This window comes from Drosophila pseudoobscura, chromosome 2, assembly GCF_009870125.1.
Source record: "Drosophila pseudoobscura strain MV-25-SWS-2005 chromosome 2, UCI_Dpse_MV25, whole genome shotgun sequence".
NCBI classification, from domain to species: Eukaryota; Metazoa; Arthropoda; class Insecta; order Diptera; family Drosophilidae; genus Drosophila; species Drosophila pseudoobscura.
Window position 1 is genome coordinate 22,077,206 of NC_046679.1, and position 24,312 is coordinate 22,101,517.

The 24,312-nt window shown below is 43.7% G+C and overlaps 11 protein-coding genes, 2 long non-coding RNA genes and 1 pseudogene across 17 annotated transcripts; 9 read left to right on the top strand and 5 right to left on the bottom strand.

Annotated features, from left to right (window-relative positions):
- Positions 1-872: 872 nt before the first annotated feature.
- Positions 873-2,897, bottom strand: Ssadh (succinic semialdehyde dehydrogenase). The gene is made up of 3 exons (XM_001359308.4): positions 2,737-2,897; positions 2,359-2,641; positions 873-2,288 (listed from the first exon to the last, which is right to left on the bottom strand). Exons 2-3 carry the CDS (start codon positions 2,638-2,640, stop codon positions 1,053-1,055), a joined length of 1,518 nt encoding a protein of 505 aa, XP_001359345.2. The 5' UTR covers position 2,641; positions 2,737-2,897; the 3' UTR covers positions 873-1,052.
- Positions 2,898-4,346: 1,449 nt separating this feature from the next.
- On the bottom strand, positions 4,347-5,839 carry Rheb (Ras homolog enriched in brain). Its single transcript, XM_001359309.4, has 5 exons — positions 5,458-5,839; positions 5,227-5,298; positions 4,855-5,062; positions 4,668-4,797; positions 4,347-4,605 (listed from the first exon to the last, which is right to left on the bottom strand). Exons 1-5 carry the CDS (start codon positions 5,504-5,506, stop codon positions 4,516-4,518), a joined length of 549 nt encoding a protein of 182 aa, XP_001359346.2. The 5' UTR covers positions 5,507-5,839; the 3' UTR covers positions 4,347-4,515.
- Positions 5,840-6,137: 298 nt separating this feature from the next.
- Positions 6,138-7,308, top strand: LOC4802425 (RNA-binding protein 42). Its single transcript, XM_001359310.5, has one exon. The coding sequence runs from the start codon at positions 6,262-6,264 to the stop codon at positions 7,171-7,173; it is 912 nt and encodes a 303-aa protein (XP_001359347.2). The 5' UTR covers positions 6,138-6,261; the 3' UTR covers positions 7,174-7,308.
- LOC4802427 (phospholipid phosphatase 5) lies at positions 7,296-9,964 on the bottom strand. 4 transcript variants are annotated; one of them, XM_015182310.2, is made up of 4 exons: positions 9,852-9,964; positions 8,500-8,822; positions 8,025-8,443; positions 7,296-7,944 (listed from the first exon to the last, which is right to left on the bottom strand). In XM_015182310.2, exons 2-4 carry the CDS (start codon positions 8,763-8,765, stop codon positions 7,550-7,552), a joined length of 1,080 nt encoding a protein of 359 aa, XP_015037796.2. In that variant the 5' UTR covers positions 8,766-8,822; positions 9,852-9,964; the 3' UTR covers positions 7,296-7,549. The 4 variants fall into 4 exon arrangements, with proteins under 4 accessions (XP_015037796.2, XP_015037797.2, XP_033233008.1 ...); XM_015182311.2 differs by having other exon boundaries at positions 9,740-9,878; XM_033377117.1 differs by lacking the exon at positions 9,852-9,964 and adding an exon at positions 9,466-9,626.
- Positions 9,965-10,044: 80 nt separating this feature from the next.
- Positions 10,045-10,718, top strand: LOC117183382 (uncharacterized). Its single transcript, XM_033377126.1, has 2 exons — positions 10,045-10,404; positions 10,487-10,718. Exons 1-2 carry the CDS (start codon positions 10,079-10,081, stop codon positions 10,632-10,634), a joined length of 474 nt encoding a protein of 157 aa, XP_033233017.1. The 5' UTR covers positions 10,045-10,078; the 3' UTR covers positions 10,635-10,718.
- A 2,143-nt stretch (positions 10,719-12,861) lies between these two features.
- Positions 12,862-15,834, top strand: LOC117183212 (phosphatidylinositol 4-kinase type 2-beta-like; annotated as a pseudogene).
- On the top strand, positions 15,777-16,550 carry LOC117183381 (uncharacterized). The gene is made up of 2 exons (XM_033377125.1): positions 15,777-16,230; positions 16,313-16,550. Exons 1-2 carry the CDS (start codon positions 15,905-15,907, stop codon positions 16,458-16,460), a joined length of 474 nt encoding a protein of 157 aa, XP_033233016.1. The 5' UTR covers positions 15,777-15,904; the 3' UTR covers positions 16,461-16,550.
- A 27-nt stretch (positions 16,551-16,577) lies between these two features.
- On the top strand, positions 16,578-19,840 carry LOC6897598 (phosphatidylinositol 4-kinase type 2-alpha-like). 2 transcript variants are annotated; one of them, XM_033377120.1, is made up of 5 exons: positions 16,578-16,700; positions 16,886-17,270; positions 17,336-18,002; positions 19,004-19,134; positions 19,199-19,233. In XM_033377120.1, the coding sequence occupies exons 2-4, from the start codon at positions 17,112-17,114 to the stop codon at positions 19,033-19,035; spliced, it is 858 nt and encodes a 285-aa protein (XP_033233011.1). In that variant the 5' UTR covers positions 16,578-16,700; positions 16,886-17,111; the 3' UTR covers positions 19,036-19,134; positions 19,199-19,233. The 2 variants fall into 2 exon arrangements, with proteins under 2 accessions (XP_033233011.1, XP_033233012.1); XM_033377121.1 differs by lacking the exons at positions 16,578-16,700; positions 16,886-17,270 and adding an exon at positions 19,466-19,840 and having other exon boundaries at positions 17,830-18,002; positions 19,199-19,394.
- Positions 19,593-19,966, bottom strand: LOC117183384 (uncharacterized). The gene is made up of 2 exons (XR_004468535.1): positions 19,841-19,966; positions 19,593-19,767 (listed from the first exon to the last, which is right to left on the bottom strand). It is a non-coding gene; the product is annotated as an uncharacterized lncRNA (long non-coding RNA).
- LOC117183380 (uncharacterized) lies at positions 19,750-20,423 on the top strand. The gene is made up of 2 exons (XM_033377124.1): positions 19,750-20,109; positions 20,192-20,423. The coding sequence occupies exons 1-2, from the start codon at positions 19,784-19,786 to the stop codon at positions 20,337-20,339; spliced, it is 474 nt and encodes a 157-aa protein (XP_033233015.1). The 5' UTR covers positions 19,750-19,783; the 3' UTR covers positions 20,340-20,423.
- Positions 20,424-20,456: 33 nt separating this feature from the next.
- LOC117183378 (uncharacterized) lies at positions 20,457-23,112 on the top strand. The gene is made up of 5 exons (XM_033377122.1): positions 20,457-20,579; positions 20,765-21,149; positions 21,215-21,881; positions 22,883-23,013; positions 23,078-23,112. The coding sequence occupies exons 2-4, from the start codon at positions 20,991-20,993 to the stop codon at positions 22,912-22,914; spliced, it is 858 nt and encodes a 285-aa protein (XP_033233013.1). The 5' UTR covers positions 20,457-20,579; positions 20,765-20,990; the 3' UTR covers positions 22,915-23,013; positions 23,078-23,112.
- On the top strand, positions 22,942-23,465 carry LOC117185594 (uncharacterized). Its single transcript, XM_033385722.1, has 2 exons — positions 22,942-22,988; positions 23,078-23,465. Exons 1-2 carry the CDS (start codon positions 22,942-22,944, stop codon positions 23,463-23,465), a joined length of 435 nt encoding a protein of 144 aa, XP_033241613.1.
- A 6-nt stretch (positions 23,466-23,471) lies between these two features.
- LOC117183383 (uncharacterized) lies at positions 23,472-23,845 on the bottom strand. The gene is made up of 2 exons (XR_004468534.1): positions 23,720-23,845; positions 23,472-23,646 (listed from the first exon to the last, which is right to left on the bottom strand). It is a non-coding gene; the product is annotated as an uncharacterized lncRNA (long non-coding RNA).
- Positions 23,629-24,302, top strand: LOC4802430 (uncharacterized). The gene is made up of 2 exons (XM_001359313.4): positions 23,629-23,988; positions 24,071-24,302. Exons 1-2 carry the CDS (start codon positions 23,663-23,665, stop codon positions 24,216-24,218), a joined length of 474 nt encoding a protein of 157 aa, XP_001359350.2. The 5' UTR covers positions 23,629-23,662; the 3' UTR covers positions 24,219-24,302.
- The last annotated feature ends 10 nt before the right edge of the window (positions 24,303-24,312 follow it).

Here is a 24,312-nt window from a genome sequence, read left to right on the forward strand (position 1 = left end):
ATTCAAGTTATATTTTACATATTCCTCGTTTTTCAAAAATTCCGTGGAATATTACCACCTATATAGAACATTTAGCCATGCCCACATAGTTTTATCCGATTAGTGAATATATTTTCTAATTGACTGGTTTATTTTAAACATTTGCTTTTATTGCATTTTGCGTAAAAATCGGTTTTAGCGAAATAGGTCAAGAGAAAAAAGAAGTTCATATTGCTTAATTTAGACATTTCGTTGAATAATTCTGGCTAACTAAAACTCCTAGTTCTGCCCAAATATTTTTAGGCTGTTGATGAATAAATATGTTTCAAGATTTGCTAGGTTTTAGTCCTTTCTTTTATTTTATTTTTGCTAAAACAAGGCCTAAACAAAATAGTTCAACAAAAAAAAAAAATCGCAATATTGCTGGTATTTGGAGACATGATGCGTGTATAGCTTTTGTATACCCTATTTCGATAATTTCATATGAAGATTAAATGTAATATATAAAGACCTTTTCTTAAATTGATATGTTTTAGACATATTCATGTGTATTATTAGTATCATGTATATTTATATCGATCTTCATACATTCGCAGCCTGGGATGACAAATATTTTCTCAGTTCTATAACATCCATTTCCCCTAGGGTATGTGTACATGTTGCCAACCGGGGAAAAGAGGTCCTTACCCGTTTCAAGTTCGGTTATCGATACTATCGACTGGATACGAGTGGTGCGCGCCAAATATAAATTGTTTGAATGTGAACGACAAGGATTTAAATGTTGTCAACCGGATCATTACTGATTCAAAAATACGACGAATGCCTCAATTTTTATATTCCGTCGAATATTGCCAGCTACTATGTTTTGAATATTTTTATTTTTAAAAAGAAGCTACTGTGCAACACTGGTTACCAGTCAGTATTTAATGGTATCGATATTAATTAAGCGCGCACATTTCAATTTAAATGTATTCATATAGCGGCGTGTTTTACAAGTATGCAACAAACAACAATTTGTATTTTATCTAATGGAAGACTGCAAATGAAAGCATGTGCTGCGGGCTGCTTGAACTTCAATCGTACTTCAGATTTCCCATGCAAATGTACTTGATATCCACATAATCATCGATGCCATGATGGGAGCCTTCGCGTCCTATGCCAGACTCCTTGACGCCGCCGAATGGCGCCTCTGCGGCCGAGATCATACCCTCGTTGACGCCCACCATCCCCACCTCAAGGCGCTTGGCCACCCTGAAGACCTGCTGCAGATTCTCGCTGTAGAAGTAGCCGGCCAGGCCGCGTCTTGTGTCGTTTGCCTTTTGTATGGCCTCCGTCTCGTCCTTGAAGCGGATGATGGAGACGACGGGTCCGAATACCTCCTCCGTGTAAAGTTGGGCCGTGGGTGGGACATCTGTGATGATCGTGGGCGCATAGAAGAGCGGCCCAATCGATGGCAGAGGCTTGCCTCCTGTTATGACGTTCGCCTTTTTGCCGCGAGCATCCTCCACAAAGCCGCCGACCTTCTTGAACTGCATCTGGTTGATGAGGGGTCCGATCTGGACATCGTTGGCCTTACCATCGCCGATCTTGAGCGCCTCCACTCGCTGCTTCAGCTGCGTCACAAACTTTTCGTAGACGCCGTCCTGCACAAAGAATCGGTTGGCCGAGACGCAGGTCTGGCCGCAATTACGGAACTTGGATGCCATGGCTCCCTCGACGGCCTTCTCCACATTAGCCGAGTCGAAGACAATGAATGGCGCGTTGCCGCCCAGCTCCAGGCAGATCCTCTTGATTCCATCCGACGAGTTGCGGAAAAGGAGCTTGCCCACCTCCGTGGATCCGGTAAAGGAAATGCCGCGAACGTCTGGACTCTTGCAGAAGAGGTCGCCAATGGGGGCCGCCTTATTGGTCGTGACCACATTGATCACTCCTTTGGGAATGCCCGCCTCCTCGGCCAGCTTGGCCACAGCCAGAGCGGTCAGCGGTGTGTCCTCTGAGGGCTTTACCACAACGGTACAGCCCGCAGCCAGAGCAGCGCCAGCCTTGCGGGTGATCATGGCCAGTGGAAAGTTCCAGGGTGTGATTAGGGCTGCAACACCAATGGGCTGCTTCATTACAATGATCTCACGATTAGCCACAGGACTGGGAATGATCTCCCCATAGATGCGACGAGCCTCCTCTGCGAACCATTCGACAAAGGCATTGCCGTAGGCCACCTCCCCTTTGGACTCGCTAATGGGTTTGCCCGATTCAGCGGTCATTATCTCGGCTATCTCCTGGCTATGCTGCTCGATGAGTTTGTGCCATTTCTGAAAAGCGCGAGATAAGCTTATCAAAATTATCTATTCACGGGCGGGCTCTACTCGAACTGGATTTCACCTTTAAAAGGTTGGAGCGATCTTTGGCTGTCAGAGAGCGCCACTCCTTGGACTCGTATGCCTGCTTGGCCGCATTGATGGCATCCTGGGCATCCGACACGGTCATGTTGGGCACATTCCCAATCACCTCGCCGCTGGAGGGGTTCCTCACCTCGAAGGTGGCGCTGTTGCTGGAGTCTATCCAGTTGCCATTGACTAGAGCCTTGCTCTGCACCAAAGCCGAGAAACTGCGCATTTTACTCAAGCTGGATCTGCTTGTGATAGGGCGGAGGTGTCGCCACATTCTGCCGGACAAATCAATCAATAAACAAGAACATTAACAATTGGTTAAAAATCGATTCGATTGTTGTTGCTGCCAGCCGGTATCTCTCTCTCTCACCTGTTTGCCGTACAGGTATCAGGTATTTGGCCAAAGTATTATCTAAACCGGAATCAGGGCAATTCGCTGGGTGCTAAGTGCTCTTCTTTTTGCTTTTTATTCGAGCGCTTTGATTGCTTTTAATTGATTTTAATTTGTACTACGCTCGGAACCATTGTGACCGCGGATTTATCGTTAAAATATACCGCCCGACCCTCAGAAATATACCAAAATATACCGTATTAAAAAAAATATATACCTTAAATATACTAAGGAATTCCAGTTCTATTTTACATATTCCGTTTTTGATATTCCGTGGAATATTACCACCTATATAGAACATTTAGCCATACCCACATAGTTTTATCCGATTAGTGAATCTATTTTCTAATTGACTGGTTTATTTTAAACATTTGCTTTTATTGCATTTTGCGTAAAAATCGGTTTTAGCGAAATAGGTCAAGAGAAAAAAGAAGTTCATATTGCTTAATTTAGACATTTCGTTGAATAATTCTGGCTAACTAAAACTCCTAGTTCTGCCCAAATATTTTTAGGCTGTTGATGAATAAATATGTTTCAAGATTTGCTAGGTTTTAGTCCTTGCTTTTATTGTATTTTTGTTAAAACAAGGCCTAGACAAAATAGTTCAACAAAAAAAAAAAGTCGCAATATTGCTGATATTTGGAGACATGATGCGTGTATAGACTTTTGTACACCCTATTTCGATAATTTCATATGAAGATGAAAGGAAATTTATAAAGGCCTTTTCTTAAATTGATATGTTTTAGACATATTCATGAATATGATTGGTATCCTGATACCTATTATGCCCAGAAACATTTGCGTGAATTTAGCAACATTTGCGTATGGAATGGGTCTCATATTGTCGTCAACCGGCTATTACCCATAAATACTCGTTTTTGATCCTCCGTCGAATATTACTAGCTATATATGTAGATCTTTCAACTTTGCCCACATAATTATATCCGATAAGTGAATCAATTTTCTACTTGACTGGCCTATCCTAAATACTTGCTTTTATAAGATTGCGTCTAAAATAAGGTGTAAAAAAAGTTCACGCAAAAAGGGGCTCACTTCTTTACGAGGGTTGGTTGAATAGTATTCTGAGCTGGGCGCGGAACTTGAATGTATACGATTCTTCAATTATTCAATATTATAGTACATATGTGATTTATCTCTTTTCGGAGGATAGTTTTAATTTCGAATTATAGATTATTAATAAAACCATAGCCATTAGATACGGAATCCAATTGGATTGGAATCGCCGACCCTTTAGATCCAAATCTACTTGACATGAAGATTGAAGTTTATGCTCCTCTAGAACATCCGTTTTCCCACTCCCTAAATTAAAAATCGATCATATTACTTGGACAAAACTATATTTAAATTGAAACTAAAAACAGTAAAATATATAAAATAATTTTTTGACTCTTAAATCTGTATATAAACTTTGTAACTGAATTTTTGTTGTGAAAAAGGTGAGCTAACTTAAACCTGTTGTGTGTTGCGCTAAGCGACAGCCACAAAAAACCTGCTGGGCAGCATTTTGTGGTCGCTCCTAAATTGATTGATGCTGGTTACTCTTGCTGTGTGTGGACTTAAAGCTATTAGTTTTTGTAGATTTTTCTTCCTGCGCACCTGGGACACGGCCACCAGCCCACGCCCCAGCCCCAGCCCATGCTTGCTGGCCGAACTGTTTAGATAAGATATAATCGATTTTCGTATTGCCATCTAGGTTTTAACAGTTTGGCCATGGATATCCGCCTACCAGGCTCTCCCTTATGAAATAATGCAGCTACTCTTCTCCTGGGGATTACCATTCTCATTCTCAATCAGTATTAGTAGCTGATGAAATATGTCTCCAACAGACTGCGGCAACAAAGAAAGATATGAGAATAGAGCATTAATTTTATTGCTAAAAGGATACTTGCCTCATTTTGTTTGGCGGATGTTTCGAGAAATGCAGCTCGCCAGGATTCTGCCAGTTTCTTGCCCTCTTCTGTGGTTACAGTTCGCTCTTGATGCAAATCGGTTTTATTGCCTACTAACACTACAGGTACACTGCAAAATATAATAAATTATTAAAGAATTTCCATCGTATATTGCAAATTTGCGTACTATTTTTTGCCCATCACATCTAAAAGTTTTTCGTATATAATTTTGATAACTTCAAAGGACTTTTGGCTCGTTATTGAATAGACCAGGACATAGCCGTGGAAATCCATGCTGTATTGTACCGGGAATATGCTGTATTCGTCCTGGCCAGCAGTATCGATCAGCTTCATGTCATACTCCTGCGAGTTGACCTTGGTCTCCTTGGTGAATGCTAAATAAGGTAGAACAAATTTAAGTTTTAAAAAAAAATTAAATTCTCTCATTCGGATGGTGCATGCTGCCATCGCATGATGATGATGCATCTCATCCTACTCCGAAACGTCATCGCACTCCTCCTGAAAGGGGAGAACAGCTGCTGCCTGCGCACGCACTTACTATTCTCAATCGTTGGGTCATACGAGTCCACAAATTGGCCTTCAACAAACTGTATGCTGAGCGATGATTTGCCTGCAGGTGAAACGTAAATTATTACTGGGAATTTTTTGTCAGCTCGTCAGAGTTGTTGCTATTGCTGTTCGAGTGAAATACTACGCAATTAAAGAGCCCAAACAGCAACAACAGTCATCGAAACGCTGGAGGGGAACTAGAGTTCAATCAAACACTCACCCACAGAACGGTAGCCCATTATGGCTATATTGCGTTCTTTTGGTGGCATCTTAGGCGTGTTAAATACACCCAATTATGTTTTAACTTTTAGGTTTAGGGGCTTTTTGCCACTTTTCTTTTATTGTTGTCGCCCCTTTCGCCTTTCTATGTGTGTGGGGGACTGTCTGCGGGCGTAATAGTGGGGCAGCCTGGTGCTTTGCTTTTCGAAATTATGCTTGCTCAAGATACTTGTTGCTATCACAGCTTGTAGCTTTTTTAATGATATTTAATTCAATTATTATGTATTATTTCCACTGAAACAACGATACAGCCAAGCAAAAAATCTGAGCAAGATAAAATATACGACTCTCAGAAATATACCGAAACATTCCGTCTCATCACTAACTGGTCTCATTTAAAAAATATACTGTAAATATACTGACGAATTCAAGTTCTATTTTACATATTCCTCGTTTTTGATCTTCCGTGGAATATTACTAGCAAGATTGATCTCTCAGCCCTGCCCACATTATTTTATACGATTGATGAATCAATTTTCTCTTGATTGGCTTATTTTTAACACTTGCTTTTATTCGATTTCTATATAACGTTAAAAATTGACAAAATGTACTATTATATACCGATATATCGTCGATATATATTGACCTAAAAAAAATACCGAAAAGTATTAAAAGTACCAGCGGCGTTCGTCAGTTATCGCACTTTACACATCTCTAGGCATCAGCTGTTGAAAGGCAGCATTTTTTGTGAAAATTTGTTTGATTTTGAGAGTTAAAAATTATTTATCTATTAAGATATCAATAAATGGGTACGAAACGTCGCAATATCGAGGACGAGCTGTCTCGCTTCGAAGCTGAGATCTCGAAGCCCCCAGCGCGGAATCTCTTTGTGCCCAACCAAGTCCGACCGATTATCGCCGCGAATACGTACAACAATGTGCAGCAGAAACTTCAGCAGCATCCGGGGGCGCGCTTGACAGTGCCGCCGCCGCCAATTCCACCACCGCCCTCGTTTATGTCGACCTTTGTGCCGACGGGCAACAATTCATCATCGACATCGCCCGCCAAATCGATGGCCGCCACTCCCGTGGTGCTGAGCAGCGCTCCAAAATTGTACCAGTGTAGGCAGTCGGTGCATGTTCCCACTGTGGCTGCGGCACCATCATCCATCGACATCAACGCCGTACAATTCGACGTCACGCAGAAGCTAAAAAAGCTGAAGGCGGAGAAGTCCGGACCCAATCCCATAGCCGAAGAAGCCATCAAAGCAGCGCGGGCCTCGTCCGCCCTGCAATCTTTCCAGACCACAGAGCGCAAGAAAAAGGATCGTAAGACTGTGCGGATTGCCGGAGGCACTGTCTGGGAGGACTCCTCGTTGGCCGACTGGCCCGACGATGATTTCCGCATATTCTGCGGCGATCTGGGCAACGATGTCAACGACGAGGTCCTCACACGTACCTTCAACAAGTTCCCGTCGTTCCAGAGAGCGCGTGTGATTCGAGACAAGCGGACCGGTAAGAGCAAGGGATTCGGCTTTGTCAGCTTTCGTGAGCCCGCGGACTTCATACGCGCCATGAAGGAAATGGATGGACGCTATGTCGGCAGTCGTCCGATCAAGCTGCGCAAGAGCACCTGGAGACAGCGCAGCCTGGACGTGGTCAAGAAGAAGGAGCGCGAAAAACAGGTGCTACTGCAGGCCTTTAATTCGATGAATTGAGAATGAGGTGTCGTGCAATGCACGGAGTGAATCCTTTAGGCTAGTTTCGGTCACTTTGATGTAGCAAATTTGAATCAATTGTTTGGATGTTTTTGCTGCAGAAAATGAGCATTAAAAATTACTTTTAGCAAATGACATGGTTTGTTTTAATCTAAAAATGACTACACCTACCCATTAAGAGGTAACTAACCGCCCGCCCATGCAGCACAGCTGCATGTCGTGTTTTTTCCGGGATTAACAATTATGTGTACAATACGGTTTACAGGAATAACAGCTTCAGTGTTGATGGCTTGTTATAATTTAAAGGAGCTTAGACGGGAAGAGCAATAATTGAACTACATATGTAATACGTAAAGCTTTGCAATTTGAAGTAGATTTAGTACCATTTGGTCTGTTCCTTACCCCCGAGGAGCGGCCTCCGTAACATATCCCCGCCAGCCCCATTCTCATCTGCCTCCCTCTGCTTATCATACTTATTTCCCAATCTCCTGGGCCAACGGATCGACGGCTTGCCTGCCTGGGGCCCAAAAATGGATGGATAATATTGTCTGTAGCTGATATAGCCCGTGAGCAGGCCAATGATGGCGCCCACAGTCACATCCTGCCAGTGATGGTGGTAGTCGCATGTGCGACTAACCGCCACCAGGGTGGCAATGACCAGCGGAATCACAGCAATGCACAGGCGCCAGGTGTGGCCGCGTCCTCGGGCATCAAAAGCATGCAGCTTCGCACCCACATAGTACGCAATAAATCCAAAGCTGGCAAAAGCAACTGAAACAATCAGACCAGAGGGAATCAATTAACAGTTCAAAACTAAGGTGAGGAGGGGAGGCCCATAGGCCAACACTTACAGGATGAATGTCCGCTGGGAAAGCTCTTGCGACCCTCGTTTATTTCGCTCGCAATCCCAGTGCAATTGAAATCCAAAATTGAACTACTATCCGAAGTACTCGACGAGTTCAACACCATTACGCCGTCGGGAAAACAACGATAAAAAAAGTCTGGCCTGGGTCGACCCACGGTGATTTTCAGCAGACTTGTGGGAAATCCGTTCATGCACAGGGCCAGGGTCCAGGCCCAGCTGGCGGCTCGAAAGTCTCGCTTGTCCTTCGTAAACACATAGAAGACAACTGTCACAATCAGCGGAGCCACAATCACCCAGAAGAGCAGCTCTCCGCCCTTGATGATGTCCGGACGCCTGGGATTCTTGTACAGCCATAGCTCTTCGGCGTGTATTTCACGCTTGAAGGCCCACATTGTCTCCAGTTTGCTGCAATGATGAATCATATTAATCAGAATCCTAATCAAACCTTCATCTAAACTCACAAAAAGATAGTGACGAGGGCACACCGAAGAACTACATCAACGATATCACTAAATCTCTCATTGTGGAGTAAACTGGTGTGTTGGACCTGCAGCTGCTGCTTCTCAGGCTGTGCGGAGCAACTGTCGGCGCTAATCTTTAGCTCATTCCGCCACATTCCGTTGCCGTTTGATGCGTTGATTCCTTCGCGTCCTGGGTCTTCAGATGAGCTTTCACTGACTGTGCGTCGACTGGACATCAAGTCCTGACCTTCCTTTCCCGATTTCATTCTGGTCTGCTGGGAATTGTCAATGTTCTGGCTTTTAATGTTCGCTTCACTTGTTTCCTGAATAATTAATACGATAAGGAAAGAGCTGAATCATATGAAGTTGCTTTTATGCATGGGTTTCTCTGTCTGTCTGATAGCCAGACAAACATTAAATAGACGTTCTTATCGTAAACTACACAAAAACTTCTTAAGCGACAGTTGTACTTCTCCCCTGAAGGTAGGCAGTAATCCAAAAGAGTATTCCCCTGGCGACCTTGCCCAAAATGAAAACTGTCGTCACTTAAGTGTGAATATTTCCGATGGTTGCGATAAGATACACACTTGTCCGGCAATAGCCGCGCTTTTCACCAATATTTGTCATCCACCAAGCTTACGCTTTCGCTTACGTATGCGTACAAGTATCGAGATAATTGTCCACATGTAAACACTTAAACAAAGGTAGTAGCCTCATAAATAGTTCTGCTGGCTAGCTGGCTGGCGCACCTCGTCCATAATCCGTCCGACATCGAAGCTGCCTTTGATTGACTTTTCGCGCTTACGGCTTCTTAAGTCTGCCATAATCGGCAGCTCTCTGATTTAACTTTGGAACTGTTGGCACGGTCAAAATAGTTTTGTAACCGTTTGGCATCCACTTGTTGCTGGTGGCACGAACTTTGGGGTTTAAGGGGATTCTTCTAACTGGCGGCTGAACGCTAATTACCAGCGTTTTTATAAACTTTCTCTAATCTGGCAACAGCATCGTAAAATAAACAATATCCCTCTCTCGGTCACTCTTCTGGACGGCATTTCGACCCGCGTAATATACAAAGGGGTGTATGTTAATAAGAGGTAAGGAAGTGCAAGCATAGGTTGTTTGTCACGCCTCCTCTTTCTTGAATATTAAAGGGTTTTTTAAAGGATTTTCATTACAATTCATTTTATTATTTTTGCATGCCAAATAACACAGTGGATGCCTTGCCGCCTCTTTGATATACCTTGACAACAGCAGTTAACGGGAGGCGACAGCTGTTTGCTTTTCCGGTTACATTATTTGGACGAGCACTTGAGCGCAACTGCTGCCATTATAGTGGGCTTTGGTAATTTTACCTGTTAATTGATCATGTTCGCTGCAAAACACACAATTACAGTTGTAAAATTGCCACGCGAAATACTGCACCGAGTTTTTTGAGAGTAATTAAATCGATTGGTAACTTGTTTTGGTATAGTTTTTATCGATCGGGGCTGCCAACCTGGGCCAACTTGATCATATGACTGGAATTGTTTTCTCGCTCCAGTAAACATTACACACCAGATATTCCTGTAAAACAATTGATATGGTGGCTGAAAAAGTAGAAAAAGAGGCTGCTGGCCAGCTGCTGGATGCCATGTACCTGGACTTGTTCCATTTAATCGAAGAGCACACTCAGTGTAAAGTGAATTTGGAGAGAGCCAACGCCAGCGGAGCCATACTTCTGGCCAGGACGAGATTTCAGGCTGGAGGAAGTAATTCCGTTTCCAAGGCGCAGATCCCAACGGAGAACAGTGCCGAATTCAATGCCCTTTGCAGGGTCATAAAGGCCAAAGACGAGAATGAGATCAACATCGAGCGGCATGCGGTGGATAGGGCCAATGGTTACGTGGAGCCCCTGCATTGGTTCTCGTAAGTAGAATGATTGATTATGGGCAATGATGCACATTGGCACCTTCCATGTACACATAATTACATTATGTTTCTCTTACAGGGTTCTGCCGCCCATGAGTTTACGCCATGCAGTGACCAAGTTCAGGGATTGCATCGAGCTCGTTGCGGAGAGCACTAATCTCCAGAGGCAGCTGACAGATGTTTTGTGCTGGATCTCCAAACTACGGCAGAGTGTACTGCAGCAATAGATGCAATGCAAACCCCTTGAGCATGCAATCAATTGTATTATTAAGAATAAAGTTATTTACAAGAACACCCCTTTCCAAAACGTACAAGAATTTGCTTTGTTCTAATAACAGCACTCTGGCAACGCTGCAATCAGCTGTTCTGATGCCACAGAGTGTCAGCACTAATAGCACTTTTTCGCTTTCGTGTTCTTTTCGCCATTCGATAGTATCGGTTTACCCGGTTGTCAACAATGAGTCTCATTCCATACACAAATGTTGCGCATTCCATACACAAAAGTTGCGGCAACATTTACTTGAAAACCGTTTTTTGGTCAAAATAAAATACATAAAGGTAATTAAAAGAAGCAATCTTGTAGAAAATGCATTTATCTATGGGATAAAGCTAAGGGCAAATCTATATAGCTTGAATTATAGGCAATACCCGATTCGCCGCAGTTTCGCATTTGCAACAATGAGTCCCATTCCATACACAAATGTTGCCCATTCCATACACACTGTTGCAGCAACATTTACTTGAAACCCGTATTTTAGTCAAAATAAGGCAATTAAAAAAAGCAATCTTGTAGAAAATGCATTTATCTGTGGGATAAAGCTAAGTGGGCATCTATATAGCTTGAAATATAGACAATATCCGATTCGCCGCAGTTTCGCTTTTGCAACAATGAGTCCCATTCCATACACAAATGTTGCTAATTCCATGCACACATACCCTGGGGGAAATGGATGTTATAGAATTGCGGAAATATATGTCATCCTATGCTCTAATTAATGCAGAAACTAGATAGTCTCTGTTTTAAACGATATTTTGCAGCTCATCGTCTGTCTACAGAGACCAAGAACTGGTACTGGGATCAGGATTTATATACAAACACCTAATAAAATTCATCAATAGACCAAAAAAATGCAATCTAAAATAAGGTCTTTATATTTCACATTTGAAAGCAGCTTGGAAAACAGTATCTTTATATAATATCAACGAAATAGGGTATTCAAGTGCACATACCCTGGTCGACAACAAATGAGTCTGCAAATACCAGCAACATTGACGACACAACCTGCGCCTATTGAACATTTTTGTTAAAATCGTGTTTTTGTCAAAATAAAAAATTTTCGAGTACTTAAAAGTATGTAATCTTGATCAAAATTAATTCAGCAATCATATAAAATTATCTGGGCAAAAATAAGAGATCTATATAGCTGGGAATATTCGACGGAAGAAAGATTAACCAAGAAATAGTCGTCATAACCGGTTCACAACAATGAGTCCCATTCCATGCACACATACCCTGGGGGAAATGGATGTTATAGAATTGTGAATATGTTTGTCATCCCAGGCAAAAAAAATTTATTTTCAATATATTTTAATATTATTGAATATTATTTTCATCATTTCAACGATAATTTAAAGCTTATTGTCTTCTTGTAGGGACCAAGAATAGGTATCAGGATCAAGATATATATACAAAACAATCATCATATACATGAATATGTCTAAAAAATTTAATTTTGAGAAAAAGTCTGTTATCTTCATATCAATATTTATACTTTCATATAAAATTGACAAAATAGGGTATACAAATGTCTATACTACGGCTTACACGCAATATAGTGACTGTTTTTTTGTTGAACTTTTTCGTTTAAACCTTTTTTTACAATAAATACAATAAAAGCAAGGACTAAAAGCAATCCAATCTTGTAGAATATGTATTCATCAATGGGATAAAACTATGTGGGCATTACTGAAAGATTTAGTTTGTTAGCATTATTCAATAGAATATCAAAACTGAGCAATATGAACGAATTTCCATTTTCGTTTGTTTTGATTGACCTATTTCGCTACTTGTTTTTTGTTTGACCTATTTCGCTAAAACCTTTTTTTCGACAAAATCCAATAGAAGCCAGCATTTAAAAAAAGCCAGTTAAATAAAAAATGAATTCATAAATCGTATAAAAATATGTGGGCATGGCTAAATGGTCTATATAGGTGGTAATATTCCACGGAAGATAAAAAACGAGGAATATGTAAAATAGAACTAGAATTCGTTAGTATATTTACGGTATATTTTTTAAATGAGACGGTGTGTTTTGATATATTTCTGAGGGTCAGGTCAGACCGTACATCTATCAAAAAACGTAAGTGTCTTTATTATTGTTTTATTAAACGCTTTAGCTGTTTTCGTTTGCATGGTGAGTAAGTTTTTCCGAAAAACTGACAGTGCCAAATCGAAATTTTTGTTTGATACGAAATGATAAAAATTATTAAAGTTTGGCAAAAAAGCAGCTGAAATGAACTGAAAATCGATATTTGCCACAAAAAACAACTACAAATATTGCGACAACAATTAAAAAATAATGAAATAATCGACTTTCAGCTTGAATAATAGAAGCATATTGTTCGAGAACATGCATACGGAGCGGGGGAGATAACAAAGCGTACGCCCGAAAAGAGACAGACAGAAACGAGCAGAAGCAGAATCAGCAGCAACAACAGCGCGGGCCCTTTGTTGTTGTGTCTGCCACGAAAATTCTAATTCCCTTCGGCACCCAGCCACCCCCCCACAAACGTGCCTCTAAGCCCTCCTCCCGCCCACTTCAGCCATGAGCCATGCACTGGATAAGGCGGATCCGCCGCTGCTGCAGCTCGAGGATGAGGAGGATCTCATCGGAGACTTTGTCAAGGACCAATCCGTAGCCCCACTCCTCAATGGTTTCGCCTCCAGCACAAACAATGTTACCCAGTTGACCACAAAAGTTGAGGTAAGTGAACCTTGAAGCCAGCCCTGCCCCTCCCATACTATATTATAATAACATACACTCCGCAGATTAACACAATTGGAGTTGGGAAGCGAAAATCCAAGAAGAAGGTGAAGAAGGAACGTGAGCCGATGCTTCTGTCAGTAGACGACGACGACAACGCTGAAGATGAAGATGATGTGAAAGGCGCTGGGGATGCGGCGGTGCCGGTCCATCAGAAACCGCAGCTGGATCAGTTGCTTATCTTGAGCGACGACATCAACACAGATGGCGGCGACGATGACGACGACGATGAAGTGGAAGTTCTACTCAGCCGAAACCCGTCGGGCAACGTTGCGAGCGCCGCCCTGCGCAATGGCACCGTCAACGGTAGAGCAAAATTCAAAAATCACTCTGAGGAGAGCAGTGAGAGCCGGAGCTCTAGTGCCACGCCACAGCCACAGGTGATTAGTCACATTGCAACAACAAAGGCGACAGCATCAGCACCATCCTCTCCTCTGAAATCTGCAACGCACATTGCCATTGGACGTCACCCGCACGACGAGGCCGACGATATTTGCCTGGTGCCAGAAATCGACTTTGAGGGCATGTCCACGGACGCGGGAAGCGATAATCGGGAATCCCAGCCACTACTCGGAGGCGGCAGTGCCAGTCACGGAAGTCGCATTAGTGATCTGCTAGGAGGCCTGGGCCGTGGACACGATCATGTTGACTTTATATCGAATACATTTGGAGGTAAGTGCAGCCAACAGTGCAGAATCACAATCACAAGCGAAGAAGTCATACAAGTGACCAATCCATCCATCCATCCATCTGTGGGGCTTCCATTACGACTCTCTTTCTGTATGCATACGATTATATATACATGAGGGCATGTGTATGTATATATCAATGGGATGACTCCATTTCATTCTTTATTTGCGTTAGCTAAGCCGCGGTTTTACTCATGCTACTCTTATCACTTATAATGCCAACCACATAATGTGAATACCCTCACAAATAGGTATACAATTGTGGTATTTTGGGAAACTACAGCTTTGTTTATATAAAATATCTTTAATTGTCAACTTCATTCGGAGAGAATGAAGAATATTTATCGAAAAAGCAGCTTGAAGGTTGAGGAGATCCTTTGCATTGAAAAATATTTATAAAAAAAGCATTTTGATGCTTGAGGAAACCCTTTCCATTGAAGAATATTTCTAGAAAAACAAGCTTGAGGCTTGAGGAGACCCTTTCCATGCATTTTCCAAGCATCCTCCAAGGTTTAAATGATCTAAGACTGTCATAAGAGTATTCCAAGTCCGTTTAGGAGCAGCTTTACCTACTCCGGGACAGTCATCTACCATTGAGAGATAAGTTTTACGGACATTTTTTCAGTATTTTATTCCAGGGCACTAGAATGAAATTGTGTGCTAGCTATGCCACATAAACGCTGCCTTTTAGGGTTCGGCTAAACACAGAGATTGAGTTGTTTTTCTTAATATTTGATCAACATACTCGTATTTTGTCAAAAATGTCTCGTTTCTCGAGAATTGCGTTTCGCAAGGGTTCTGGCCTAAAAAGTTGTGGGTCCTGCAACCCAAATAATAATCAACGCATAAATTAAAGATTCTGGCAAACGGGGAAGTCCTTGCAATTTAGTTATTTTGCAGAACTTTTGGTTTACCCAGATACAGTATCTCCTTGCCAGGGTTTCCTTAAAGACAGATATTGATTGAACATTTTATGCTTTTCAGCAATGCCTGGCTGTGTTCAAGCCAAAGGATGAGGAACCCTATGGCCGACTGAATCCAAAATGGACCAAATGGATGCACAAGCTCTGCTGTCCCTGCTGCTTTGGACGTGCCTGCCTGATACCAAATCAGGGGTAACATCATATAATACCACATATCCCTGATCATTATACTAATTTTTTATGCACTGTTGCGCAGCTATCTATCGGAGGCCGGAGCCAGTCTAGTGGATCAGAAACTCAATCTGAATGTGGTGCCAAAGACGCGTGTGGTTCGTCTGGTCGCCGAAAGCTTCAACTATGCCCGCCTCGATAGACAGAAGGCAAAGCTGAAGAAGCGTATTAAGGAGCACTATCCGTCGGCCCACTTCAATCGAATGAGTCAGCCCCTGAAGGTGAATCTCCTGCCCTGTTCCCTGCTAATTTTACTCATGTTTTCCCCCTGCGCCACCTCTGCGTTCGGCAGGGGGCACGGACCCCCAATCCCCAAAAGGGAATGGCCAGACAGACGTTACCAGTTTGGCCAGCAGCGAGGAGGAGCTACCCACCACGAGTACCAAGAATATATCCCACAGATCGGAGAATAACTGGAATATGGTGGACACGGCCTTTATCAAAATCGCAGCCATTGACAATGGCCTGGCCTTTCCCTTCAAGCATCCTGATTCATGGCGCGCTTTTATCTATTGGGGCTGCCAACCTGGGCCAACTTGATCATATGACTGGAATTGTTTTCTCGCTCCAGTAAACATTACACACCAGATATTCCTGTAAAACAATTGATATGGTGGCTGAAAAAGTAGAAAAAGAGGCTGCTGGCCAGCTGCTGGATGCCATGTACCTGGACTTGTTCCATTTAATCGAAGAGCACACTCAGTGTAAAGTGAATTTGGAGAGAGCCAACGCCAGCGGAGCCATACTTCTGGCCAGGACGAGATTTCAGGCTGGAGGAAGTAATTCCGTTTCCAAGGCGCAGATCCCAACGGAGAACAGTGCCGAATTCAATGCCCTTTGCAGGGTCATAAAGGCCAAAGACGAGAATGAGATCAACATCGAGCGGCATGCGGTGGATAGGGCCAATGGTTACGTGGAGCCCCTGCATTGGTTCTCGTAAGTAGAATGATTGATTATGGGCAATGATGCACATTGGCACCTTCCATGTACACATAATTACATTATGTTTCTCTTACAGGGTTCTGCCGCCCATGAGTTTACGCCATGCAGTGACCAAGTTCAGGGATTGCATCGAGCTCGTTGCGGAGAGCACTAATCTCCAGAGGCAGCTGACAGATGTTTTGTGCTGGATCTCCAAACTACGGCAGAGTGTACTGCAGCAATAGATGCAATGCAAACCCCTTGAGCATGCAATCAATTGTATTATTAAGAATAAAGTTATTTACAAGAACACCCCTTTCCAAAACGTACAAGAATTTGCTTTGTTCTAATAACAGCACTCTGGCAACGCTGCAATCAGCTGTTCTGATGCCACAGAGTGTCAGCACTAATAGCACTTTTTCGCTTTCGTGTTCTTAGAAAAATTCAATTCAACGCGTAATTTAGTTGCTGTTTTCGTTTGCATGGTGAGTAAGTTTTTCCGAAAAACTGACAGTGCCAAATCGAAATTTTTGTTTGATACGAAATGATAAAAATTATTAAAGTTTGGCAAAAAAGCAGCTGAAATGAACTGAAAATCGATATTTGCCACAAAAAACAACTACAAATATTGCGACAACAATTAAAAAATAATGAAATAATCGACTTTCAGCTTGAATAATAGAAGCATATTGTTCGAGAACATGCATACGGAGCGGGGGAGATAACAAAGCGTACGCCCGAAAAGAGACAGACAGAAACGAGCAGAAGCAGAATCAGCAGCAACAACAGCGCGGGCCCTTTGTTGTTGTGTCTGCCACGAAAATTCTAATTCCCTTCGGCACCCAGCCACCCCCCCACAAACGTGCCTCTAAGCCCTCCTCCCGCCCACTTCAGCCATGAGCCATGCACTGGATAAGGCGGATCCGCCGCTGCTGCAGCTCGAGGATGAGGAGGATCTCATCGGAGACTTTGTCAAGGACCAATCCGTAGCCCCACTCCTCAATGGTTTCGCCTCCAGCACAAACAATGTTACCCAGTTGACCACAAAAGTTGAGGTAAGTGAACCTTGAAGCCAGCCCTGCCCCTCCCATACTATATTATAATAACATACACTCCGCAGATTAACACAATTGGAGTTGGGAAGCGAAAATCCAAGAAGAAGGTGAAGAAGGAACGTGAGCCGATGCTTCTGTCAGTAGACGACGACGACAACGCTGAAGATGAAGATGATGTGAAAGGCGCTGGGGATGCGGCGGTGCCGGTCCATCAGAAACCGCAGCTGGATCAGTTGCTTATCTTGAGCGACGACATCAACACAGATGGCGGCGACGATGACGACGACGATGAAGTGGAAGTTCTACTCAGCCGAAACCCGTCGGGCAACGTTGCGAGCGCCGCCCTGCGCAATGGCACCGTCAACGGTAGAGCAAAATTCAAAAATCACTCTGAGGAGAGCAGTGAGAGCCGGAGCTCTAGTGCCACGCCACAGCCACAGGTGATTAGTCACATTGCAACAACAAAGGCGACAGCATCAGCACCATCCTCTCCTCTGAAATCTGCAACGCACATTGCCATTGGACGTCACCCGCACGACGAGGCCGACGATATTTGCCTGGTGCCAGAAATCGACTTTGAGGGCATGTCCACGGACGCGGGAAGCGATAATCGGGAATCCCAGCCACTACTCGGAGGCGGCAGTGCCAGTCACGGAAGTCGCATTAGTGATCTGCTAGGAGGCCTGGGCCGTGGACACGATCATGTTGACTTTATATCGAATACATTTGGAGGTAAGTGCAGCCAACAGTGCAGAATCACAATCACAAGCGAAGAAGTCATACAAGTGACCAATCCATCCATCCATCCATCTGTGGGGCTTCCATTACGACTCTCTTTCTGTATGCATACGATTATATATACATGAGGGCATGTGTATGTATATATCAATGGGATGACTCCATTTCATTCTTTATTTGCGTTAGCTAAGCCGCGGTTTTACTCATGCTACTCTTATCACTTATAATGCCAACCACATAATGTGAATACCCTCACAAATAGGTATACAATTGTGGTATTTTGGGAAACTACAGCTTTGTTTATATAAAATATCTTTAATTGTCAACTTCATTCGGAGAGAATGAAGAATATTTATCGAAAAAGCAGCTTGAAGGTTGAGGAGATCCTTTGCATTGAAAAATATTTATAAAAAAAGCATTTTGATGCTTGAGGAAACCCTTTCCATTGAAGAATATTTCTAGAAAAACAAGCTTGAGGCTTGAGGAGACCCTTTCCATGCATTTTCCAAGCATCCTCCAAGGTTTAAATGATCTAAGACTGTCATAAGAGTATTCCAAGTCCGTTTAGGAGCAGCTTTACCTACTCCGGGACAGTCATCTACCATTGAGAGATAAGTTTTACGGACATTTTTTCAGTATTTTATTCCAGGGCACTAGAATGAAATTGTGTGCTAGCTATGCCACATAAACGCTGCCTTTTAGGGTTCGGCTAAACACAGAGATTGAGTTGTTTTTCTTAATATTTGATCAACATACTCGTATTTTGTCAAAAATGTCTCGTTTCTCGAGAATTGCGTTTCGCAAGGGTTCTGGCCTAAAAAGTTGTGGGTCCTGCAACCCAAATAATAATCAACGCATAAATTAAAGATTCTGGCAAACGGGGAAGTCCTTGCAATTTAGTTATTTTGCAGAACTTTTGGTTTACCCAGATACAGTATCTCCTTGCCAGGGTTTCCTTAAAGACAGATATTGATTGAACATTTTATGCTTTTCAGCAATGCCTGGCTGTGTTCAAGCCAAAGGATGAGGAACCCTATGGCCGACTGAATCCAAAATGGACCAAATGGATGCACAAGCTCTGCTGTCCCTGCTGCTTTGGACGTGCCTGCCTGATACCAAATCAGGGGTAACATCATATAATACCACATATCCCTGATCATTATACTAATTTTTTATGCACTGTTGCGCAGCTATCTATCGGAGGCCGGAGCCAGTCTAGTGGATCAGAAACTCAATCTGAATGTGGTGCCAAAGACGCGTGTGGTTCGTCTGGTCGCCGAAAGCTTCAACTATGCCCGCCTCGATAGACAGAAGGCAAAGCTGAAGAAGCGTATTAAGGAGCACTATCCGTCGGCCCACTTCAATCGAATGAGTCAGCCCCTGAAGGTGAATCTCCTGCCCTGTTCCCTGCTAATTTTACTCATGTTTTCCCCCTGCGCCACCTCTGCGTTCGGCAGGGGGCACGGACCCCCAATCCCCAAAAGGGAATGGCCAGACAGACGTTACCAGTTTGGCCAGCAGCGAGGAGGAGCTACCCACCACGAGTACCAAGAATATATCCCACAGATCGGAGAATAACTGGAATATGGTGGACACGGCCTTTATCAAAATCGCAGCCATTGACAATGGCCTGGCCTTTCCCTTCAAGCATCCTGATTCATGGCGCGCTTTTATCTATTGGGGCTGCCAACCTGGGCCAACTTGATCATATGACTGGAATTGTTTTCTCGCTCCAGTAAACATTACACACCAGATATTCCTGTAAAACAATTGATATGGTGGCTGAAAAAGTAGAAAAAGAGGCTGCTGGCCAGCTGCTGGATGCCATGTACCTGGACTTGTTCCATTTAATCGAAGAGCACACTCAGTGTAAAGTGAATTTGGAGAGAGCCAACGCCAGCGGAGCCATACTTCTGGCCAGGACGAGATTTCAGGCTGGAGGAAGTAATTCCGTTTCCAAGGCGCAGATCCCAACGGAGAACAGTGCCGAATTCAATGCCCTTTGCAGGGTCATAAAGGCCAAAGACGAGAATGAGATCAACATCGAGCGGCATGCGGTGGATAGGGCCAATGGTTACGTGGAGCCCCTGCATTGGTTCTCGTAAGTAGAATGATTGATTATGGGCAATGATGCACATTGGCACCTTCCATGTACACATAATTACATTATGTTTCTCTTACAGGGTTCTGCCGCCCATGAGTTTACGCCATGCAGTGACCAAGTTCAGGGATTGCATCGAGCTCGTTGCGGAGAGCACTAATCTCCAGAGGCAGCTGACAGATGTTTTGTGCTGGATCTCCAAACTACGGCAGAGTGTACTGCAGCAATAGATGCAATGCAAACCCCTTGAGCATGCAATCAATTGTATTATTAAGAATAAAGTTATTTACAAGAACACCCCTTTCCAAAACGTACAAGAATTTGCTTTGTTCTAATAACAGCACTCTGGCAACGCTGCAATCAGCTGTTCTGATGCCACAGAGTGTCAGCACTAATAGCACTTTTTCGCTTTCGTGTTCTTAGAAAAATTCAATTCAACGCGTAATTTAGTTGCTGTTTTCGTTTGCATGGTGAGTAAGTTTTTCCGAAAAACTGACAGTGCCAAATCGAAATTTTTGTTTGATACGAAATGATAAAAATTATTAAAGTTTGGCAAAAAAGCAGCTGAAATGAACTGAAAATCGATATTTGCCACAAAAAACAACTACAAATATTGCGACAACAATTAAAAAATAATGAAATAATCGACTTTCAGCTTGAATAATAGAAGCATATTGTTCGAGAACATGCATACGGAGCGGGGGAGATAACAAAGCGTACGCCCGAAAAGAGACAGACAGAAACGAGCAGAAGCAGAATCAGCAGCAACAACAGCGCGGGCCCTTTGTTGTTGTGTCTGCCACGAAAATTCTAATTCCCTTCGGCACCCAGCCACCCCCCCACAAACGTGCCTCTAAGCCCTCCTCCCGCCCACTTCAGCCATGAGCCATGCACTGGATAAGGCGGATCCGCCGCTGCTGCAGCTCGAGGATGAGGAGGATCTCATCGGAGACTTTGTCAAGGACCAATCCGTAGCCCCACTCCTCAATGGTTTCGCCTCCAGCACAAACAATGTTACCCAGTTGACCACAAAAGTTGAGGTAAGTGAACCTTGAAGCCAGCCCTGCCCCTCCCATACTATATTATAATAACATACACTCCGCAGATTAACACAATTGGAGTTGGGAAGCGAAAATCCAAGAAGAAGGTGAAGAAGGAACGTGAGCCGATGCTTCTGTCAGTAGACGACGACGACAACGCTGAAGATGAAGATGATGTGAAAGGCGCTGGGGATGCGGCGGTGCCGGTCCATCAGAAACCGCAGCTGGATCAGTTGCTTATCTTGAGCGACGACATCAACACAGATGGCGGCGACGATGACGACGACGATGAAGTGGAAGTTCTACTCAGCCGAAACCCGTCGGGCAACGTTGCGAGCGCCGCCCTGCGCAATGGCACCGTCAACGGTAGAGCAAAATTCAAAAATCACTCTGAGGAGAGCAGTGAGAGCCGGAGCTCTAGTGCCACGCCACAGCCACAGGTGATTAGTCACATTGCAACAACAAAGGCGACAGCATCAGCACCATCCTCTCCTCTGAAATCTGCAACGCACATTGCCATTGGACGTCACCCGCACGACGAGGCCGACGATATTTGCCTGGTGCCAGAAATCGACTTTGAGGGCATGTCCACGGACGCGGGAAGCGATAATCGGGAATCCCAGCCACTACTCGGAGGCGGCAGTGCCAGTCACGGAAGTCGCATTAGTGATCTGCTAGGAGGCCTGGGCCGTGGACACGATCATGTTGACTTTATATCGAATACATTTGGAGGTAAGTGCAGCCAACAGTGCAGAATCACAATCACAAGCGAAGAAGTCATACAAGTGACCAATCCATCCATCCATCCATCTGTGGGGCTTCCATTACGACTCTCTTTCTGTATGCATACGATTATATATACATGAGGGCATGTGTATGTATATATCAATGGGATGACTCCATTTCATTCTTTATTTGCGTTAGCTAAGCCGCGGTTTTACTCATGCTACTCTTATCACTTATAATGCCAACCACATAATGTGAATACCCTCACAAATAGGTATACAATTGTGGTATTTTGGGAAACTACAGCTTTGTTTATATAAAATATCTTTAATTGTCAACTTCATTCGGAGAGAATGAAGAATATTTATCGAAAAAGCAGCTTGAAGGTTGAGGAGATCCTTTGCATTGAAAAATATTTATAAAAAAAGCATTTTGATGCTTGAGGAAACCCTTTCCATTGAAGAATATTTCTAGAAAAACAAGCTTGAGGCTTGAGGAGACCCTTTCCATGCATTTTCCAAGCATCCTCCAAGGTTTAAATGATCTAAGACTGTCATAAGAGTATTCCAAGTCCGTTTAGGAGCAGCTTTACCTACTCCGGGACAGTCATCTACCATTGAGAGATAAGTTTTACGGACATTTTTTCAGTATTTTATTCCAGGGCACTAGAATGAAATTGTGTGCTAGCTATGCCACATAAACGCTGCCTTTTAGGGTTCGGCTAAACACAGAGATTGAGTTGTTTTTCTTAATATTTGATCAACATACTCGTATTTTGTCAAAAATGTCTCGTTTCTCGAGAATTGCGTTTCGCAAGGGTTCTGGCCTAAAAAGTTGTGGGTCCTGCAACCCAAATAATAATCAACGCATAAATTAAAGATTCTGGCAAACGGGGAAGTCCTTGCAATTTAGTTATTTTGCAGAACTTTTGGTTTACCCAGATACAGTATCTCCTTGCCAGGGTTTCCTTAAAGACAGATATTGATTGAACATTTTATGCTTTTCAGCAATGCCTGGCTGTGTTCAAGCCAAAGGATGAGGAACCCTATGGCCGACTGAATCCAAAATGGACCAAATGGATGCACAAGCTCTGCTGTCCCTGCTGCTTTGGACGTGCCTGCCTGATACCAAATCAGGGGTAACATCATATAATACCACATATCCCTGATCATTATACTAATTTTTTATGCACTGTTGCGCAGCTATCTATCGGAGGCCGGAGCCAGTCTAGTGGATCAGAAACTCAATCTGAATGTGGTGCCAAAGACGCGTGTGGTTCGTCTGGTCGCCGAAAGCTTCAACTATGCCCGCCTCGATAGACAGAAGGCAAAGCTGAAGAAGCGTATTAAGGAGCACTATCCGTCGGCCCACTTCAATCGAATGAGTCAGCCCCTGAAGGTGAATCTCCTGCCCTGTTCCCTGCTAATTTTACTCATGTTTTCCCCCTGCGCCACCTCTGCGTTCGGCAGGGGGCACGGACCCCCAATCCCCAAATGGGAATGGCCAGACAGACGTTACCAGTTTGGCCAGCAGCGAGGAGGAGCTACCCACCACGAGTACCAAGAATATATCCCACAGATCGGAGAATAACTGGAATATGGTGGACACGGCCTTTATCAAAATCGCAGCCATTGACAATGGCCTGGCCTTTCCCTTCAAGCATCCTGATTCATGGCGCGCTTTTATCTATTGGGGCTGCCAACCTGGGCCAACTTGATCATATGACTGGAATTGTTTTCTCGCTCCAGTAAACATTACACACCAGATATTCCTGTAAAACAATTGATATGGTGGCTGAAAAAGTAGAAAAAGAGGCTGCTGGCCAGCTGCTGGATGCCATGTACCTGGACTTGTTCCATTTAATCGAAGAGCACACTCAGTGTAAAGTGAATTTGGAGAGAGCCAACGCCAGCGGAGCCATACTTCTGGCCAGGACGAGATTTCAGGCTGGAGGAAGTAATTCCGTTTCCAAGGCGCAGATCCCAACGGAGAACAGTGCCGAATTCAATGCCCTTTGCAGGGTCATAAAGGCCAAAGACGAGAATGAGATCAACATCGAGCGGCATGCGGTGGATAGGGCCAATGGTTACGTGGAGCCCCTGCATTGGTTCTCGTAAGTAGAATGATTGATTATGGGCAATGATGCACATTGGCACCTTCCATGTACACATAATTACATTATGTTTCTCTTACAGGGTTCTGCCGCCCATGAGTTTACGCCATGCAGTGACCAAGTTCAGGGATTGCATCGAGCTCGTTGCGGAGAGCACTAATCTCCAGAGGCAGCTGACAGATGTTTTGTGCTGGATCTCCAAACTACGGCAGAGTGTACTGCAGCAATAGATGCAATGCAAACCCCTTGAGCATGCAATCAATTGTATTATTAAGAATAAAGTTATTTACAAGAACACCCCTTTCCAAAACGTACAAGAATTTG

Bases quoted from the DNA above. Each gene is read 5' to 3' on its own strand.
- Ssadh (XM_001359308.4), bottom strand. From the start codon at position 2,640: ATGTGGCGACACCTCCGCCCTATCACAAGCAGATCCAGCTTGAGTAAA. The intron at 2,289-2,358 runs GTGAAATCCAGT...CGCGCTTTTCAG, and splicing joins ATCGCTCCAACCTTTTAAAG to AAATGGCACAAACTCATCGA.
- Rheb (XM_001359309.4), bottom strand. From the start codon at position 5,506: ATGCCACCAAAAGAACGCAATATAGCCATAATGGGCTACCGTTCTGTG. The intron at 5,299-5,457 runs GTGAGTGTTTGA...TTTCACCTGCAG, and splicing joins AATGGGCTACCGTTCTGTGG to GCAAATCATCGCTCAGCATA. The intron at 5,063-5,226 runs GTAAGTGCGTGC...TACCTTATTTAG, and splicing joins TGACCCAACGATTGAGAATA to CATTCACCAAGGAGACCAAG.
- LOC4802425 (XM_001359310.5), top strand. From the start codon at position 6,262: ATGGGTACGAAACGTCGCAATATCGAGGACGAGCTGTCTCGCTTCGAA.
- LOC4802427 (XM_015182309.2), bottom strand. From the start codon at position 9,323: ATGGCAGACTTAAGAAGCCGTAAGCGCGAAAAGTCAATCAAAGGCAGC. The intron at 8,823-9,248 runs GTGCGCCAGCCA...TTAATTATTCAG, and splicing joins TCGGACGGATTATGGACGAG to GAAACAAGTGAAGCGAACAT. The intron at 7,945-8,024 runs GTAAGTGTTGGC...TGATTGTTTCAG, and splicing joins TCCCAGCGGACATTCATCCT to TTGCTTTTGCCAGCTTTGGA.
- LOC117183382 (XM_033377126.1), top strand. From the start codon at position 10,079: ATGGTGGCTGAAAAAGTAGAAAAAGAGGCTGCTGGCCAGCTGCTGGAT. The intron at 10,405-10,486 runs GTAAGTAGAATG...TTTCTCTTACAG, and splicing joins GAGCCCCTGCATTGGTTCTC to GGTTCTGCCGCCCATGAGTT.
- LOC117183381 (XM_033377125.1), top strand. From the start codon at position 15,905: ATGGTGGCTGAAAAAGTAGAAAAAGAGGCTGCTGGCCAGCTGCTGGAT. The intron at 16,231-16,312 runs GTAAGTAGAATG...TTTCTCTTACAG, and splicing joins GAGCCCCTGCATTGGTTCTC to GGTTCTGCCGCCCATGAGTT.
- LOC6897598 (XM_033377120.1), top strand. From the start codon at position 17,112: ATGAGCCATGCACTGGATAAGGCGGATCCGCCGCTGCTGCAGCTCGAG. The intron at 17,271-17,335 runs GTAAGTGAACCT...TACACTCCGCAG, and splicing joins AGTTGACCACAAAAGTTGAG to ATTAACACAATTGGAGTTGG. The intron at 18,003-19,003 runs GTAAGTGCAGCC...TATGCTTTTCAG, and splicing joins TATATCGAATACATTTGGAG to CAATGCCTGGCTGTGTTCAA.
- LOC117183380 (XM_033377124.1), top strand. From the start codon at position 19,784: ATGGTGGCTGAAAAAGTAGAAAAAGAGGCTGCTGGCCAGCTGCTGGAT. The intron at 20,110-20,191 runs GTAAGTAGAATG...TTTCTCTTACAG, and splicing joins GAGCCCCTGCATTGGTTCTC to GGTTCTGCCGCCCATGAGTT.
- LOC117183378 (XM_033377122.1), top strand. From the start codon at position 20,991: ATGAGCCATGCACTGGATAAGGCGGATCCGCCGCTGCTGCAGCTCGAG. The intron at 21,150-21,214 runs GTAAGTGAACCT...TACACTCCGCAG, and splicing joins AGTTGACCACAAAAGTTGAG to ATTAACACAATTGGAGTTGG. The intron at 21,882-22,882 runs GTAAGTGCAGCC...TATGCTTTTCAG, and splicing joins TATATCGAATACATTTGGAG to CAATGCCTGGCTGTGTTCAA.
- LOC117185594 (XM_033385722.1), top strand. From the start codon at position 22,942: ATGGACCAAATGGATGCACAAGCTCTGCTGTCCCTGCTGCTTTGGAC. The intron at 22,989-23,077 runs GTGCCTGCCTGA...ACTGTTGCGCAG, and splicing joins CTGTCCCTGCTGCTTTGGAC to CTATCTATCGGAGGCCGGAG.
- LOC4802430 (XM_001359313.4), top strand. From the start codon at position 23,663: ATGGTGGCTGAAAAAGTAGAAAAAGAGGCTGCTGGCCAGCTGCTGGAT. The intron at 23,989-24,070 runs GTAAGTAGAATG...TTTCTCTTACAG, and splicing joins GAGCCCCTGCATTGGTTCTC to GGTTCTGCCGCCCATGAGTT.